The sequence below is a fragment of the Prosopis cineraria genome, unplaced genomic scaffold (assembly GCF_029017545.1).
Source record: "Prosopis cineraria cultivar Desert tree isolate PC_DT_omini unplaced genomic scaffold, ASM2901754v1 PC14, whole genome shotgun sequence".
Classification (NCBI taxonomy): Eukaryota; Viridiplantae; Streptophyta; class Magnoliopsida; order Fabales; family Fabaceae; genus Prosopis; species Prosopis cineraria.
In genome coordinates this window covers 30,324,850-30,339,128 of record NW_026555345.1, presented here as the reverse complement: position 1 = coordinate 30,339,128, position 14,279 = coordinate 30,324,850, and the positions used below count along the sequence as shown (strand labels likewise).

General features: G+C 32.6%; 1 protein-coding gene across 1 annotated transcript; it reads left to right on the top strand.

Annotated features, from left to right (window-relative positions):
• The first annotated feature begins 5,281 nt into the window (after window positions 1–5,281).
• LOC129292129 (probable aquaporin NIP5-1) lies at window positions 5,282–10,462 on the top strand. The gene is made up of 4 exons (XM_054929653.1): window positions 5,282–6,200; window positions 9,078–9,503; window positions 9,582–9,643; window positions 9,972–10,462. Exons 1-4 carry the CDS (start codon window positions 6,000–6,002, stop codon window positions 10,165–10,167), a joined length of 885 nt encoding a protein of 294 aa, XP_054785628.1. The 5' UTR covers window positions 5,282–5,999; the 3' UTR covers window positions 10,168–10,462.
• The last annotated feature ends 3,817 nt before the right edge of the window (window positions 10,463–14,279 follow it).

Sequence of the window (14,279 nt, the reverse complement as noted above, 5' to 3'; positions counted from 1 at the left end):
ACATATATCCCTTAAGCCTTGATTAAGGAAACTTTAATATAATATTTTAATTCATTCAAAATAGGATAGAAAATCATTGTAACATTTTTTTTAAATAAAATAAAATAAAATAAAATAAAAGATTCTTAAATTTTTTTTTTTTACAAAACCTCCTCGTAAACATAGAACCTCAAAAAAATATTTCATCCCAATCTATGACATCAACTCAATAAAAGAGAGCTCCTCTCCTCGACAACAATCAAACAGCACAATATAAAATTAGGACTTTAATTATAATCTATGTGGGGTACCTAAAACATTATTTATAAAAATACAATATATAAATTATGAATTTACATCAAAATAGAAATTAACCAAAATGGTGTCTCAACTTCAGTCCCGAAGTAAAATGCCTTCAAGGATCTAATGGAAGTACAAGGTCCGCTATGCTATCTGAGATCAAAAATATTTTTCAGTGAATAACGTCCCAACAATAAATAACTGAATATAAAAAAAATTAAACAATTATGTAATTTAAAGAAGCAACGATTTTTATAAAAATTTAATGAACTTCGAAATAAATGATTCTATAAAATTTTAAATAAAATCTCGAACAGTTTAAATCTCATAATAAATATTATTATCACTTGATTGCAAGTAAGCAAATAACAAAATCAATAATTATAAATAATTCACTATTTAAAACCAGTGGGATGTAAGATTATCAAATAATCGAATTCATATAATAGGGACTTATCAGAACCATTAACAAACGTGGACACACAGTCCACGAGGGTAAATAACCAAACGTAGTTCTCACTACGAAAACAAACGTGGACACACAGTCCACGAGGGTATGTAACCAAACGCAGCCGAAGCCACGAAACAAACGTGGACACACAGTCCACGAGGGTACGTAATCAAACGCAGCCGAAGCCACGAAACAAACGTGAGTACGATGCTCACGAATAACCATCCCTCCGTTCCACGTGCGTTGGCCATCGCACGGGGCTAGCACCTTCTATAAACACCCTGCTAGCTAGGTGTACCATGGCGCGCCAAGGGCTAACGGAACTGCCGTTAGCAACCAGTGTTCTATATAAAGTCCCCTTTAAAAATCATTTTCAAACATGCGAGAAAATCATCACTTTTCAGATACAGTTCTCATTCTCAAAATCAAACTCGCATGAATACTTTTAGGCATTAAAACTTGCCAGAATCAAATTTCATATCAGATGCTCATGCTTGCATTTATTGAAAAAAAATTCAACGTCGAACTCGCATGAATCATTCTCTGTATCAATTCAACATTTGATAAAATAAAAATCTCATAATCAAAGTTCAAACTTGACTTAATTGATCAAATAACATTTCAAATTTGGTAAAGCTAATTTCTCAATCATAAAGAAATGTTAATCAACAAATATCCAATAATCACATTAATGCTATTAAAATGATTTTTAAAAAAATGTAATATTTTAGTAAAGGAAATTTTGAAAAAAAAAATCAGTTGGGACGCTAGCCACTTACCTGCAACATCTCCAAGCACAAAATTTACCCTTTAAAGCTTCAATCCTTCCTTATTACCTTAATCAAGAATTTCTTTCTCTAAATCCCTATTCAATAATACAAAATTTAGTGGCCTCTGCTCAAATTTAATAAACCCTCCTCCCCTAACATCATAGTCACTAAGTTCTTAAACCAATCCAATCTCTGCCTTTAATCAATCAATCCTTTCAATATTGTACATACACATGTCACACTTCACAACTAGGCCAAATCAATTCAGGAAGTAGAATAGATAAATCTTAAATCCAATATTTTTTTTTTCAAATATTGCCTCAAATATTGTACTAACTACACATAACCTCCGTAATCATTAGTATTGCTTGCAATATACCAGTCAAACTCACAATAGTTTCATAATTGGCATTCTTCACAAAATTCAAGTTTCTTTTATAAATAATTAGCACCCAAGCCACGTATGACTTCATAAAGGTTAGTGAAATTTTTAGAAAATTATAACTAAACAAAACTCCTCCTAATAGACATTTTATCAAACACCTCATAAGCATTAACCCTGAAACTAATAATCCAAGGTTTTTTTTTTCCATTCCAATAACTTCCTCAGTACCTCAATACCAATTTTAAGTTCAACAACTTCCCAATTAAGCTCAAAGATAGTTAAATCAATTTATTCTTCTGGTGGAACCAATGTAAGTAAGAGAAATTAGCTACCAAAAACCATACTCTTAAGCTTAAATCTTGAATATGATCAGACTCCCTTCTACTACTCCAATCACACACAGCTACAACGAGAAAGAAATAAAAATCTCCAGCCATCACAGAACATCAACAACGTAGAAAGAAAGGGAAGAAAGTCACGAGCTGTACAGGGGAGAAGGGATTCGATGCAAACAAGCTACAACACAGTCAAAGGAGGAACATTTTGTTACTCCCCAGTCACAAGCCACGGACGAACAAGGTAAAAAAAAACAAGAAAGAAGATGATCTGAGTACTCACCTCCACACGGACAGCACAAAAAAACACGAACAGAGGAGGAGAAAGAAAGGGTCGACGGAACAGGGGAGAAGACGACAGCCACACACCAGCCACCCTTTCATGAATCAGACCTCCAAAACTGTTAGACCAGTTCCTTGCGTGCTCACGATTCTTGAACGGAAAGAATGGAGGAGGAGAAAGAGGGTCCGACAACACCCACGACTGAAATGATCTGAGGATCAGCGATGAAATAGGATCCCCAGACCTGCTATCCGAACCTCCTCTCTTGCTTGCATGGCTGGTGACCTTAAAAATGATAGAGAAAAGATGGAAAGTCGGATAATGGACGAGGACTCTCTCTCTCTCTCGCTGAATCTAGAATTTTCGACCATAGGGGAAAAGAGATATGTCAGTTAAAAAGAATGCTACTGCTCTCTGTTTTCCGCATGAAGGAGAGAAGAAAATATGAATACAAGAACAATCGAGAAAATTGCAAGAAAGGCCACAGGGAAAATTACAAAATGAGGCTAAATTTTTTTTTATAATTTAAAACAAAATAAAATCAAACCTTTTTTTTTAGTAGAATTCAAGCCTTAAAACTTTAAAAAAAATTACTAGCATAAATTTCATTAAATCACCACTTTTCATTTAAAAAAATAATTTAAATAAAATATAAATTGAGAGAATATATATATATATATATATATATTTGAAATTTTAAGGTTATTACACATGCAAAGCCTAGCATTTGAAGAGAACCCTTCCACAGCTCATATTTCCCTTACCTAAACCTTAAACCAACAAAAACAAGATGGAGAAGTAGAGGAGAGTGGCAGGAAGCTTACCTAAGTGATTGTAGACTCAAATTAGCTTCCAAACTTGCTCAATCCAAAGCTCCAGCACAACCTTGCACTTTCTCCTTCAAGCTCTTTGAATTACCAAAGTTCTCTATTCTGAAATGATGAATCACGATTTGATTAAGTTCAATTTATGGCCATACATCACACCATTTGGTACAGCAAACCAACCTCAATTTTTCCTTACTTATCCTGACCCAATCTGATCCAACTTCAATCCTAACTCAACTGTGGAGCTATCTAATAATTCAAAACACCAATTAGTAGCTCAAAAATATAATTAACTTAATTAATTCATTAATTACTAATTTACACCTAATTAAAAATTAGGTTTCGGATTAAGAATTCAGGATGTTACACTAGATGAATTGTTTTTTTAAGTTTAAGGGGAAGAATGGCCCAAAGTATAATATAAGACATTAGGTGTTTTTGAGGGAATAATTTAAGAGTAAAAATAAATTTTAACCCAAAAAACAAAGCGTTGTTCGCTTCTTCATGCAATTTTCTAGATTCCAAACAACAAAACTATTGATCAATAAAAGCCAATTGCTTAGATGTACATCTTCTATTATTCTTTGAAAACACTAAAAAAATTCTTGCATGGACTAGGAGTATTATCTTATATATGCTCTATTCAATAAAAAATATACTACTTCAATTAAATAAAATTTTATCTATCATGCATTATTTATAATGATTTTTTTTGTAGTAGAGTAACTCTTAATTTTTTGCATTTTCTCTTTTTATCATCGTCATGGATGAAGAAGAGAAAAAAAGCAAGAAATTAAAATAATTTGAAGTAAAGTAGCATAAATGAGGGGTAACACATGAGATTAAATAAATATAACACTCCATGTGGGTCCATGGAAGAATTTCTCTCAATTCCTAAAACTGATGCCCTTAAGATTTAGTAATGTACGGTATTTTACACTTGTAAGGAATTTTTTTTTTTAGCTTTACCTTGTATTGGTTAATGAGGGTTGAATAATTACGAAGATTTTTTCACAAATATCTTTAGTTAAAAGATGTAACTAATAAAGTTTTTTAATTGAAACAAGAATTAAAAGAATTAGTTAATTAATTATCTTTAAAATGATATACACTTTTCATTTTACTCTTTTTTAATGAGATAAGTCACATGTGGCAAAATTTTGTGCCATACGATAAATTGGAGAATAGAAGAGGCTTTGACCTTTTTTATTTTTATTCAGGAAACAATTGTATTGGGGGTTAGTAAATCGAAAATCATCGCCAAAAATCAATAAATATGTATTCAAGATTCAATCGCTAATTCAAGAATTTAACAATGAAAGGGATATTTTAGTCATTAAAAGTGACTTCCTAAAACCAATAATAGAAGGCAGTTCGCATGCAGGATCCATCATAGGCTCCTGACAAAACATGGAACCCACTTTTGTTTGCCAAAAAAAGGAAAAAAGAAATGTAGAAAAATTTCTTCTTTGGAATTACTCGCACACCCCACACTCTCCTCACAGGAAAGCCCGCACGCACACACCCCACCTATTTACCCGAATTCCATCAGATTTGAACTCGCAATCATACCCATTTAAAGGTGTCTTGGTGCCGCCATGTCCATAGGCCTTTGGCATTAGTTGGAATACTTCTTTGAGGTGATTGAAGAGTTGACAAAAGTTCTGCACAACTTCAAATACATCTCACTAGCTAGTTGGTCCAATTATTCAACTGGGTAAGACTAAAAGAAGCACATATTCATCCATTAAGAAAATGTATAAAGAGCCTGGGTAATCATGCATGATTGATAGTTGTATCACATACAGGAGAAGCATTGAATAATTGAAGGAGAAGCTTTGACTTTTATATTTTTATTCAGACAAAAAACAATATCCTATTGGCCATTACTCGATTTGTGTACTTGTTATTCAAGCTACTCACCGACTCACTTTCTCTCTTCTCAACTCCATTATTCTTATAACCATCGTCACTGCCCCTCCTCTTCTCCATCTCCCTCTCTCTCCACGTTGACCTCGATTCATTCTCCATTCTGTTTCTGTGCTTTTCCTCCTCCTCCTTCTTGTTCCTCAGTGCTTTTGCTTTTTCTCTGATCGTAAATCATACATTCATAATCGCCACACCTATCTTCCTCCATCTTCACAAGTTTCTTCTTATTCCTTTCCCAATCTCCACATCACTCTCTCCTATATATTTCATGTTTTGCTCATCGCCACTTTCATCCTAAGCTCATCAAACCTGGCTCCTAATTTCTCCTCTTCTATTCCTTAGACACACATCTACAAAAGCTCCCAATTATGTAACTTCACTCTTCTTCTCTTTCAATTTCCCAAAACAAAAAACCAAAAAAAAAATTCCCTTTTTATATATGCTTGTCATGAATATCCTGCAATTCCAAAGCTGAGTTTCTTATATTACGTTCATAAGTCTGGATCCTCTCTCTCCCACTCTTCCTTAGAAGCCCATTTATAAAAACCTTCCAATTATGTAACTTTGGCCCTTCTTTTCCTCCACAATTCCAGAAAAAAAAAAAAGAAAAAAATTTACTTTTAATCCTCAAATTTGAAAAATGAAGTAGTATCAGCTTCGGCGTATATATCCTTTTTTTTTTTGGTTATCTATATCATTTTGTTCAAGTTTCCTTGCTTGCATAGAAAAAACAGAAAAGGATGGCGGATACGGAGATGGGGACGCCGACGGCAGCGTCGGCACCGGCTACGCTGGGGACTCCGGCGCCGCTGTTCTCGTCGCTGCACGTGGACTCTCTGACATACGAGCGGAACGCAATGCCGATGTGCCATTGTTTGCCAACGAAGGCCCACACATGCTTCGCTGATTTCTCTGTCCCCAACGTGTCTCTCACGCGCAAGGTACGGTTCTATAAAATTTCTCTATTTATTTTGTTCCCCTCCATTCTCCTTATTGATAAACTTAGAAATTTTGTTCCATTGGCCAAAATTTTGTTGGATTCTTATTATAGCATACTCTATACAATTTAGTGAATATTTATAAATATTTTTAATTTAAAAATAATCACACATCTAGTTGGTTCACTTCACATGGATAGCATGTTAAAGCTCAAAAATACATGTTAATAGTTGTAATTAAGGATAATTTGAGAATGTTACAGTAACTTTTTTTGAAAAAAAAAATCCTTGCTAATTTGAGCAGCCTTTCTTATTATAAACTGATCGCCTATATATTACTGTTAATATAATTTTTAACTAAGAAAAACTTAAAAAATGACATTCTCTCCACACCCTCCTCCGTCAATGCATCTTTATTTTAATACTCAATTTTATTCATTTATTTAATTATTTATAAATAAATTTATAATGTTTATTAATGATAATCACTAAATGGAGAGGATCCAAATCTAAACGGAGATGTGTATTTATTGTGGCCTTGTTTCTCAATTCCGAGCATCGAAAGTCATAACTTGCATTTTCTTTCGTTAATTAAATCCACTGTAAAAATAAGTCCTGTCCATCCTTGTAAATGATATGAATTTGTAATACTCTTTTATTCTAAATTTTAAACATTTTTATTTTTAATGTGATTTCCTAATTTGTATGTGACAAATTCAACTCTGACAAATATACTTATCCTTGTCGGAAGAGCGGGAAAAAAAAAAAAGTGGTATTGTTTGTCACTATAGCATTTTGACATTTGGTGGATTTATATATATACGTTTAAAAATATATAAAAAATTTAAAAAATTAAATATTAAAAAATATAAGATATTTTTAATCTTTAATTTTAACATGTAATTATTGCGTTTTTCAAAAAAAATTATTAATGAATGATTTTATATTTATTATATAATATTTAATAATTATAAATATAAAAAAATATAATTAATTTAAAAAGTAAATAATTATTTTATTAAAAATAAAATTTAATTAAAAATATTTTATATTATTAAAAAAAGGGAATATATTGTAAAATGTAAATTATGTCGGCCTTTAACAATGGGCGGCGCTCGTTTTCCAAAGCCAGCCACGACCTCCATAAATGTAGTAAGGTAAAATATATTTTTATTCTCTTACTTCATAAGTATAATTTTTTAATTTATAAAATGTCTTTGCAGTTTTCCAGACATTGTTAATTTGTCAGCATATTTAAGAATATTTTATTAATAATTTTAAAAATTCAATACAAATTTTTTTAATGAAAAATACTGATATTAAAAATTTAAAAAATAAAAAAATATTTTATAAAATTAAAGAATTAAAGATATACTTTAATTTAAGTAATTTATTCACCTACTTCTAATTTTTTAAAGATTTTCTGACATTTTCATAAACTATTTGTCCTCTATATTCGTCACTTGATTCGTGGCCGATAAATGTCATTATTTTGATGGACTTGAACCGCGGCCACCGAACAATTATATAATATAGAAATTTTACTTTTTAATGCAATTTGATTATTTAATAACATTGGGTCGGCGATGAACTTTTTTGGGAACTGAAAATCAGTTTGTTTAAAGAGAAAAACACACCAAAATATATGATCTTGTGATGCAAAATGCGTAACTAATTAGACATTTTCTCATGGTCAAGAGAAACTAAAGAGACACATTAAATTCAACATATAATCTTAATCTCTCTGGTTTATGGTAGAAAAATAAGTTTGATATGTGGTATGTCAAGTTTACCTACTGTGTTGTAATCTGGAAAAAAACATTTAACTATTTTTATTAAAAATACAGAGAATAGGAAGAAAACAAAATGGGAACGCATTATGAATTGCCAAATGTTGGCGTTAGAGCAAACTTCTTTGGGATAAGATTCTCTCAATCATACAAACTGCTATCAGATAATAGAAAGGCTAATCATTGCAGCTATTTGCATTATGGCTCTCTGAGTTCTGTGATTTAAAAAAAAACATTTGGAAAATTTGTGATCGAAATTCTTTTGATCGTTCGGACAGAAAAAGTTTCTTCGGGTTACTGGGGGAAAAAACATATCACCTGTTCTCAAATTTTCATATCACCTGTTATTGCTTACTTATGAATGTTATTTTTTCTTAATTACATCAAAAGAGTTTATATAAATCTTTAACTTCTACTGTCCACGTACCTTGCTTTTTTTCACCAAAGATGTTCCTTTCTCGTACTTACAAGATGCTGGGGACTAACTGGCTAAGTAAACTATTCAAGCAGTCAAAAAAAGTAAATTATCACAAATTATTGACGCAATAATAATTTGAGATTTTGACCATGTCAAGAGTCCAGCTAAATGAGAGGGATATTAAAAAAACAAAAAGAATATCACAAATTATTGACACGTTAATTAAAAATAACTAAATTTTATTTTTAAATCTGTTTGGATTAGTTAAGTACTCCTTCCAATCCTAATTATAAGGTAAAATTTTAAATTAAAGCTAATTTAATTCTAAAATATAGAATAAAGGTGTACTTTAATATAATATCTAAAATTCTTGTAATATTGCCCCTCTTTAATATATTCTTAAACGTAGTTAATTGAGGTCATTAATTTCAGTCAAAGTGTAGGATTGAAAAATCATTCTTTTTTTTTTTTTTGCAATTTTAAGCTTATTCATTACTAAAAGTTTTTGAAAAATGTGAAGTTAGTTAACTTGTAAGATATGAGAGAGTAGATATGACCATGAGCTGAGGAAAACCATTTCGTCTTTGGTAAATGAGGGAAACGGTTTAATTAGATTTATTGTTACAATGTTTAAATCATCTTGTCTGTGAAATGCATGCAACAAAATAGCAGATCGGAGCAGAGTTCGTGGGCACCTTCCTACTGATGTTCGCCGCCTCGGCAGGACCCATCCTGAACGAGAAGTACAACGGAGCAGAGAGCCTCACCGGCAACGCAGCTTGTGCCGGCTTAGGCGTCATGATCGTAATCTTGTCCACCGGTCACATCTCCGGCGCTCACCTCAACCCTTCCCTGACCATCGCCTTCGCCGCCTTCCGCCACTTCCCGTGGGTCCACGTCCCCGCCTACATCGCCGCCCAGGTTTCGGCCTCCATCTGCGCCTCCTTTGCTCTCAAGGGCATCTTCAATCCTTACGAGTCCGGAGGCGTTACCATTCCTTCTGTGAGCACCACCGTTGGCCAGGCTTTTGCGCTCGAGTTCATCATCACTTTTAATCTTCTCTTCGTCGTCACTGCTGTTGCCACCGATACTCGTGCAGTGAGTTATTCTTCTTCTTCTATCCCATTACTCGATCAAATTCGACTTTGATCTATCACGGAATTGATGGTGGCGCAGGTTGGGGAATTGGCCGGAATTGCTGTTGGAGCCACAGTTTTGCTCAACATTCTGATATCTGGGTTAGCACCTTTGTATAATCTTCTCATCTTCGTATTGTTCTGGTGTGAGGAGTTACTATGTGATTAATGAGTTAATGAAAAAACTACATTCTTAAATTTTGAAATGATGAATAATTGAAAATGTTGATAATTATATTTAAGTCTAATAATGGTCATTTTATTGACGGTCAGGAATCGCTCGATTCTTATATCTAATATAACATGTCATTGTGCACTTGCACATGCACGTATTGTACCAAGTTTATCTTATAATATTTAAGAATAAAGACATAAAATTAAGGGGCCGGAAGGAAAAGTGTTAAGTTGGTTTGTGTGTGTAAATTGGTAGGCCGGCAAGTGGCGGTTCAATGAACCCGGTTCGCACCTTGGGTCCCGCCGTGGCTGCAGGAAATTTCAAGCACCTATGGATATATATGATCGCTCCCACCCTCGGAGCTCTGGCCGGTGCTGGTGTTTATACTATCGTCAAGCTCCGCAGCGACGAGGCTGAGCAGCCACGCCAGGTTCGGAGCTTCCGTCGCTAGCCACGCTGCTTCATCACTGTGCAGTGGTTACCATAATAACTAAATAAATAAGCCTGCGGGGAATCCATTCTCATAAGCAGACATTGTTGAAAATACTCTTTTGTACGGTGTGTTTCTCTGATGGCAGCAACGGAAAGCTTTTTCGTTGCTGTCGCTCTTTGCGATTTGGGCTTGTTTGTTTGATTATCTGTATCTGGGAATGTTGTGTGTGTGCTACAAGTTATGACGACGGTGTCCAGAACTAAAGTATGAGTTTAAAATCAATGATAATAAATGAGTGAAAATTATTATGTAATATTTTGTTGTTATTGGTTGTTGATATCTCTAGATATAAGTTACTTATATTTGATGCTGCACTAGGATAGCAGGCTGGGTCCTGGACGAAGCAAAAAACAACACCATATACCAAACCTACAACAACACCATATTCCCGAGCAAACATGCCAGCGGTGAACCTCTAATCTATATATGTAGATAAATTATTAATGGAGAACATCATTTCACAATTTGATTTCTAAAAATGCATATGAAAAATAGTGTTTAGAAGAGGACATCCTTTAAATTGTATTCAATTTTTTTGAAGGATTAGTTTCATGATCACTACCAGTTGTGAGGATACCTTGAAAATGAAAAAAGAAAAGTTTTTTTTGGCCCGAATTAAAATGACACTTTCTACAAACAACTGATATGAAGAATCTGAACATACATACCTATATATATAATCTCAAAGCAGAAAAGGAGGCTCGTCTATTCTCTAGCATGGCAACAAATTAAGAATTCAGAAATAAGAAATACAATCTAGAAAATATACATTTGGATTTTACTTCCCTTCCTTTCCTCTATCTTCCTCCCCCTCAATTCAAAAATTAGGCATCGTTCAAGCCAAACATTATCTAAACTCTTCTTCACTGATGTGCAGAGTGCAAATTAAACAACTGTTCATCTTCACTATGTATAATCAAGAAAGATGCACTTCTAGAAAATAGCATATGTATAATGCCTCTTATATATTAGTTATTTCAAAAACAATTATATAAACGAGACAAAATTTGACTTAAAAGACTACATAACAGTTATAGTTAATTTGAACCTATATAATAGTTAATATGAATCAATGTTATATACTTTCTCTGATTTTATTTATAAATCACTTCCAGCATGTTTTACTGAAAATAAAAAAATTTTAAATTTTATTAACTTTATCTTAAAATTTAACAAGTTTCCATCTGTATCTCTAATAAATATTCTTAAATATCATTATTAGTATTTTTATTCATAGTATTTTTATTCAAAGTATTTAGTAAGAGCAAAATATAAAGAGAAGCATTGAAAATTGATAAGTGCCTTATAAATAAAACTAAATTTTTTATTCTCTCTCTACCCTATAAATAGAACCCAAGAAGTAATCTTATTATTTTTTTAAAAAAATGTCATGGAGACTATGAAGCAATTATTTATAAACAACCGTTGTTACTTTAAATAATCATTATATAAATTTCTTTTTTTAAATTTTTTTAATTCTACAGACTATATAGTGATTGTTTATAAATAACCGCTATATAATCTTGAGATTATATAGTAATTATTTTTTAAATAACTGCCATATAATTTTAAGTTTAAATATAGGGATATTTGAAATAACTATTATAGTTCTTTTTTAAAAAATTATCAGCTGCCTCTATTTTTACCAATCGTTACATCTCAAAACCTCTAAAACTCCCCTCCCACGAAACCTCTCTCATTTACCACAAAGACACTTCCCTTTACTAAGAATCATTGTTTTCGGCCAACCCTGTTGTTTATTGTCAAAGGTACATGGTGGGTCATTGTCGTTGTCTCCATTATCGTCATTAAGTGTGGGTCACTCGTGCCGTGGGTTGCGGACATTTACCAATCCTCTCCATTGTTGCTCCTCAAGCTTTATCTTTCATTTGTTCTAAGGTTGGTATTTCCCTTCTTCCATTGTTGCAATCTTTTTGTCCTTCAATTTTTACACTTGGAAAAAGGTTAGTCATTAGCTGAAGGTTCCGAAGTCATCCAGATCTGAAGCATCCATGCGTCCCTGTCCATTGAAGTTGACGGAACCTACCAGATCTGAAGTGGCTGTTGCAATCAACTCTTGCTCTTGCTTCTCTACCAGTGCTTGTTGTAACACCCTTAGTTTAACAAAAAATAAATAAATAAATAAAACGTTGTTTTAAATAAAACCTGTCAAATGCTAAAGCAAGGAATGTTTCTTGGCAGAGACTTTTCGCACATGTGTGTTGAAATATCTAGAAAGAAAGATGTAAATACATCTACTTTGAGGAAAACACGCCTAACAAAGACATTGTATTCACTAACATTTAGGACATTCATAGTGATCAATACCTTCAATCTAGAATCGACTTCTTGACCCAACAAAGTGATAGATCTAAAGCGAAATAGTGTTCTCTTGAAAAAATTGGGTTAGATTTGATACAAATGGCTTTGTTAACAATCAAGGTGCAGCTTCTTGTAGAGGTCTCATTCGGAATGATCAAGAAAACTAGATCAAAGGCTTTGCCAAATACAACGGTTATCAATCAAGTACAACAGTTGAACTTATGGGTATTTTAGAAAGTCTCAACATTTGTTAGGCGATGAAGTTTAGCAAAGTCAATGTTTACACAAACTCTACAGAAGCGTTCACATTAATATGCAAAGAGTTTTTCACTAATCATCCTCTTGCTGCAGCTATCAATAACATCAGAAAACTTACTATTAGGGATTGGACGATAACCTTTGATCATATTTTTAGAGAAGCTAATAAATGCATTGATTGGATAGCTCATTTAGCATCTATCGATAATTTAAATGTTTAGATTTTTGATAATCTGTCCTTTAGTTGTATAAATATTGTGTATGTCGATAAGATTTAGATTGTCTGTCTACATGGATTAACCTCGTGGCCTTCTACTCAAAAAAAAAAAAAACTGTCAAGGTAAACATTGGGATTCCTAAAAAAAAAACAACTAAGGCCTTCAAGCCTCTAAACCATTTTCATAATTGATCCCAAAATAAAATACCTAAAGGAAATACTTTAATAAAGATAATACGATTGGTCTCATGATTAAATAAAAACTCTTTAAAATAATCCCATATGACCCAAAATACCAAAATCCCATAAGCCATGGCAACAAACAAAAGTAAATTGGACATGTGCGAAGCCTTTGGGACAATTGAGCCATTGTTCAACTCTCCAGTGCCTTCCCTTATAACCTATCGGAACCCTTACCTAAAAAATGTAAGAGATAACAAACAAGATATATATCTTAATAACAAATGAGTATTCTAAATATATTAACAAACCATTTAAAAATTCCTTTTACAAACCTATATTTACATGCATAGTCACTTTCACAATACCAATTTGCAAATAAGTTCACAAGACAAGGAAATATTATTTTTACAATTCGAAAGTATATCAAAAAGTTATACAAATAGGTGATCTCATCCCTAACCCTCCCTTATGCCTCCCATTCACCTTATCTTACTAGCTTGAGAATACACCCATCCAAAAATGCATTGTTTGCAAGAATAAACTCTCCTTCTTAAAAAAGTGTCCAATATAATGTCCCACAGTCCTAAGCTAGGGAAAAAGGGTCTTAACAAAAATGTCAACCATTGGAGCTCTAGAAGTAGTTTACCATGTGGTCAAAATAATAACAAAATCTCTAATATATTTAGTGCAATATCCCAAAAATTAACCTAAAGTTAATTAAGTTAATTTAGAGAAAATGAGTAATTTTGGAGGAATATTTAGATATAAATAATTTTAGTTAGGAGATTATTATTGGATTTAATTTAGCATAAATCCAAATTCTAAATTATGATTTTTAGAAAATAGAATTATTATTATTATCATTAAAAGAGAAAAGGGATATGAATGAAATTAAAAAAAAAAGGAGAAGGGATATAGACATTGGGGTGTGTATAGTGTGCAATATTATATTAAAAAAAGGGGAAAAGGAGAAGGAATATAGACGTTAGTGTGTGTGTAGTGTGTAATATTATATAAAAAAAAAGAAAAAAAAAGGAGATGGGAGGCGGAAGAGTGGTGTGAATTATTGCCATGGACCCACACCTATTTT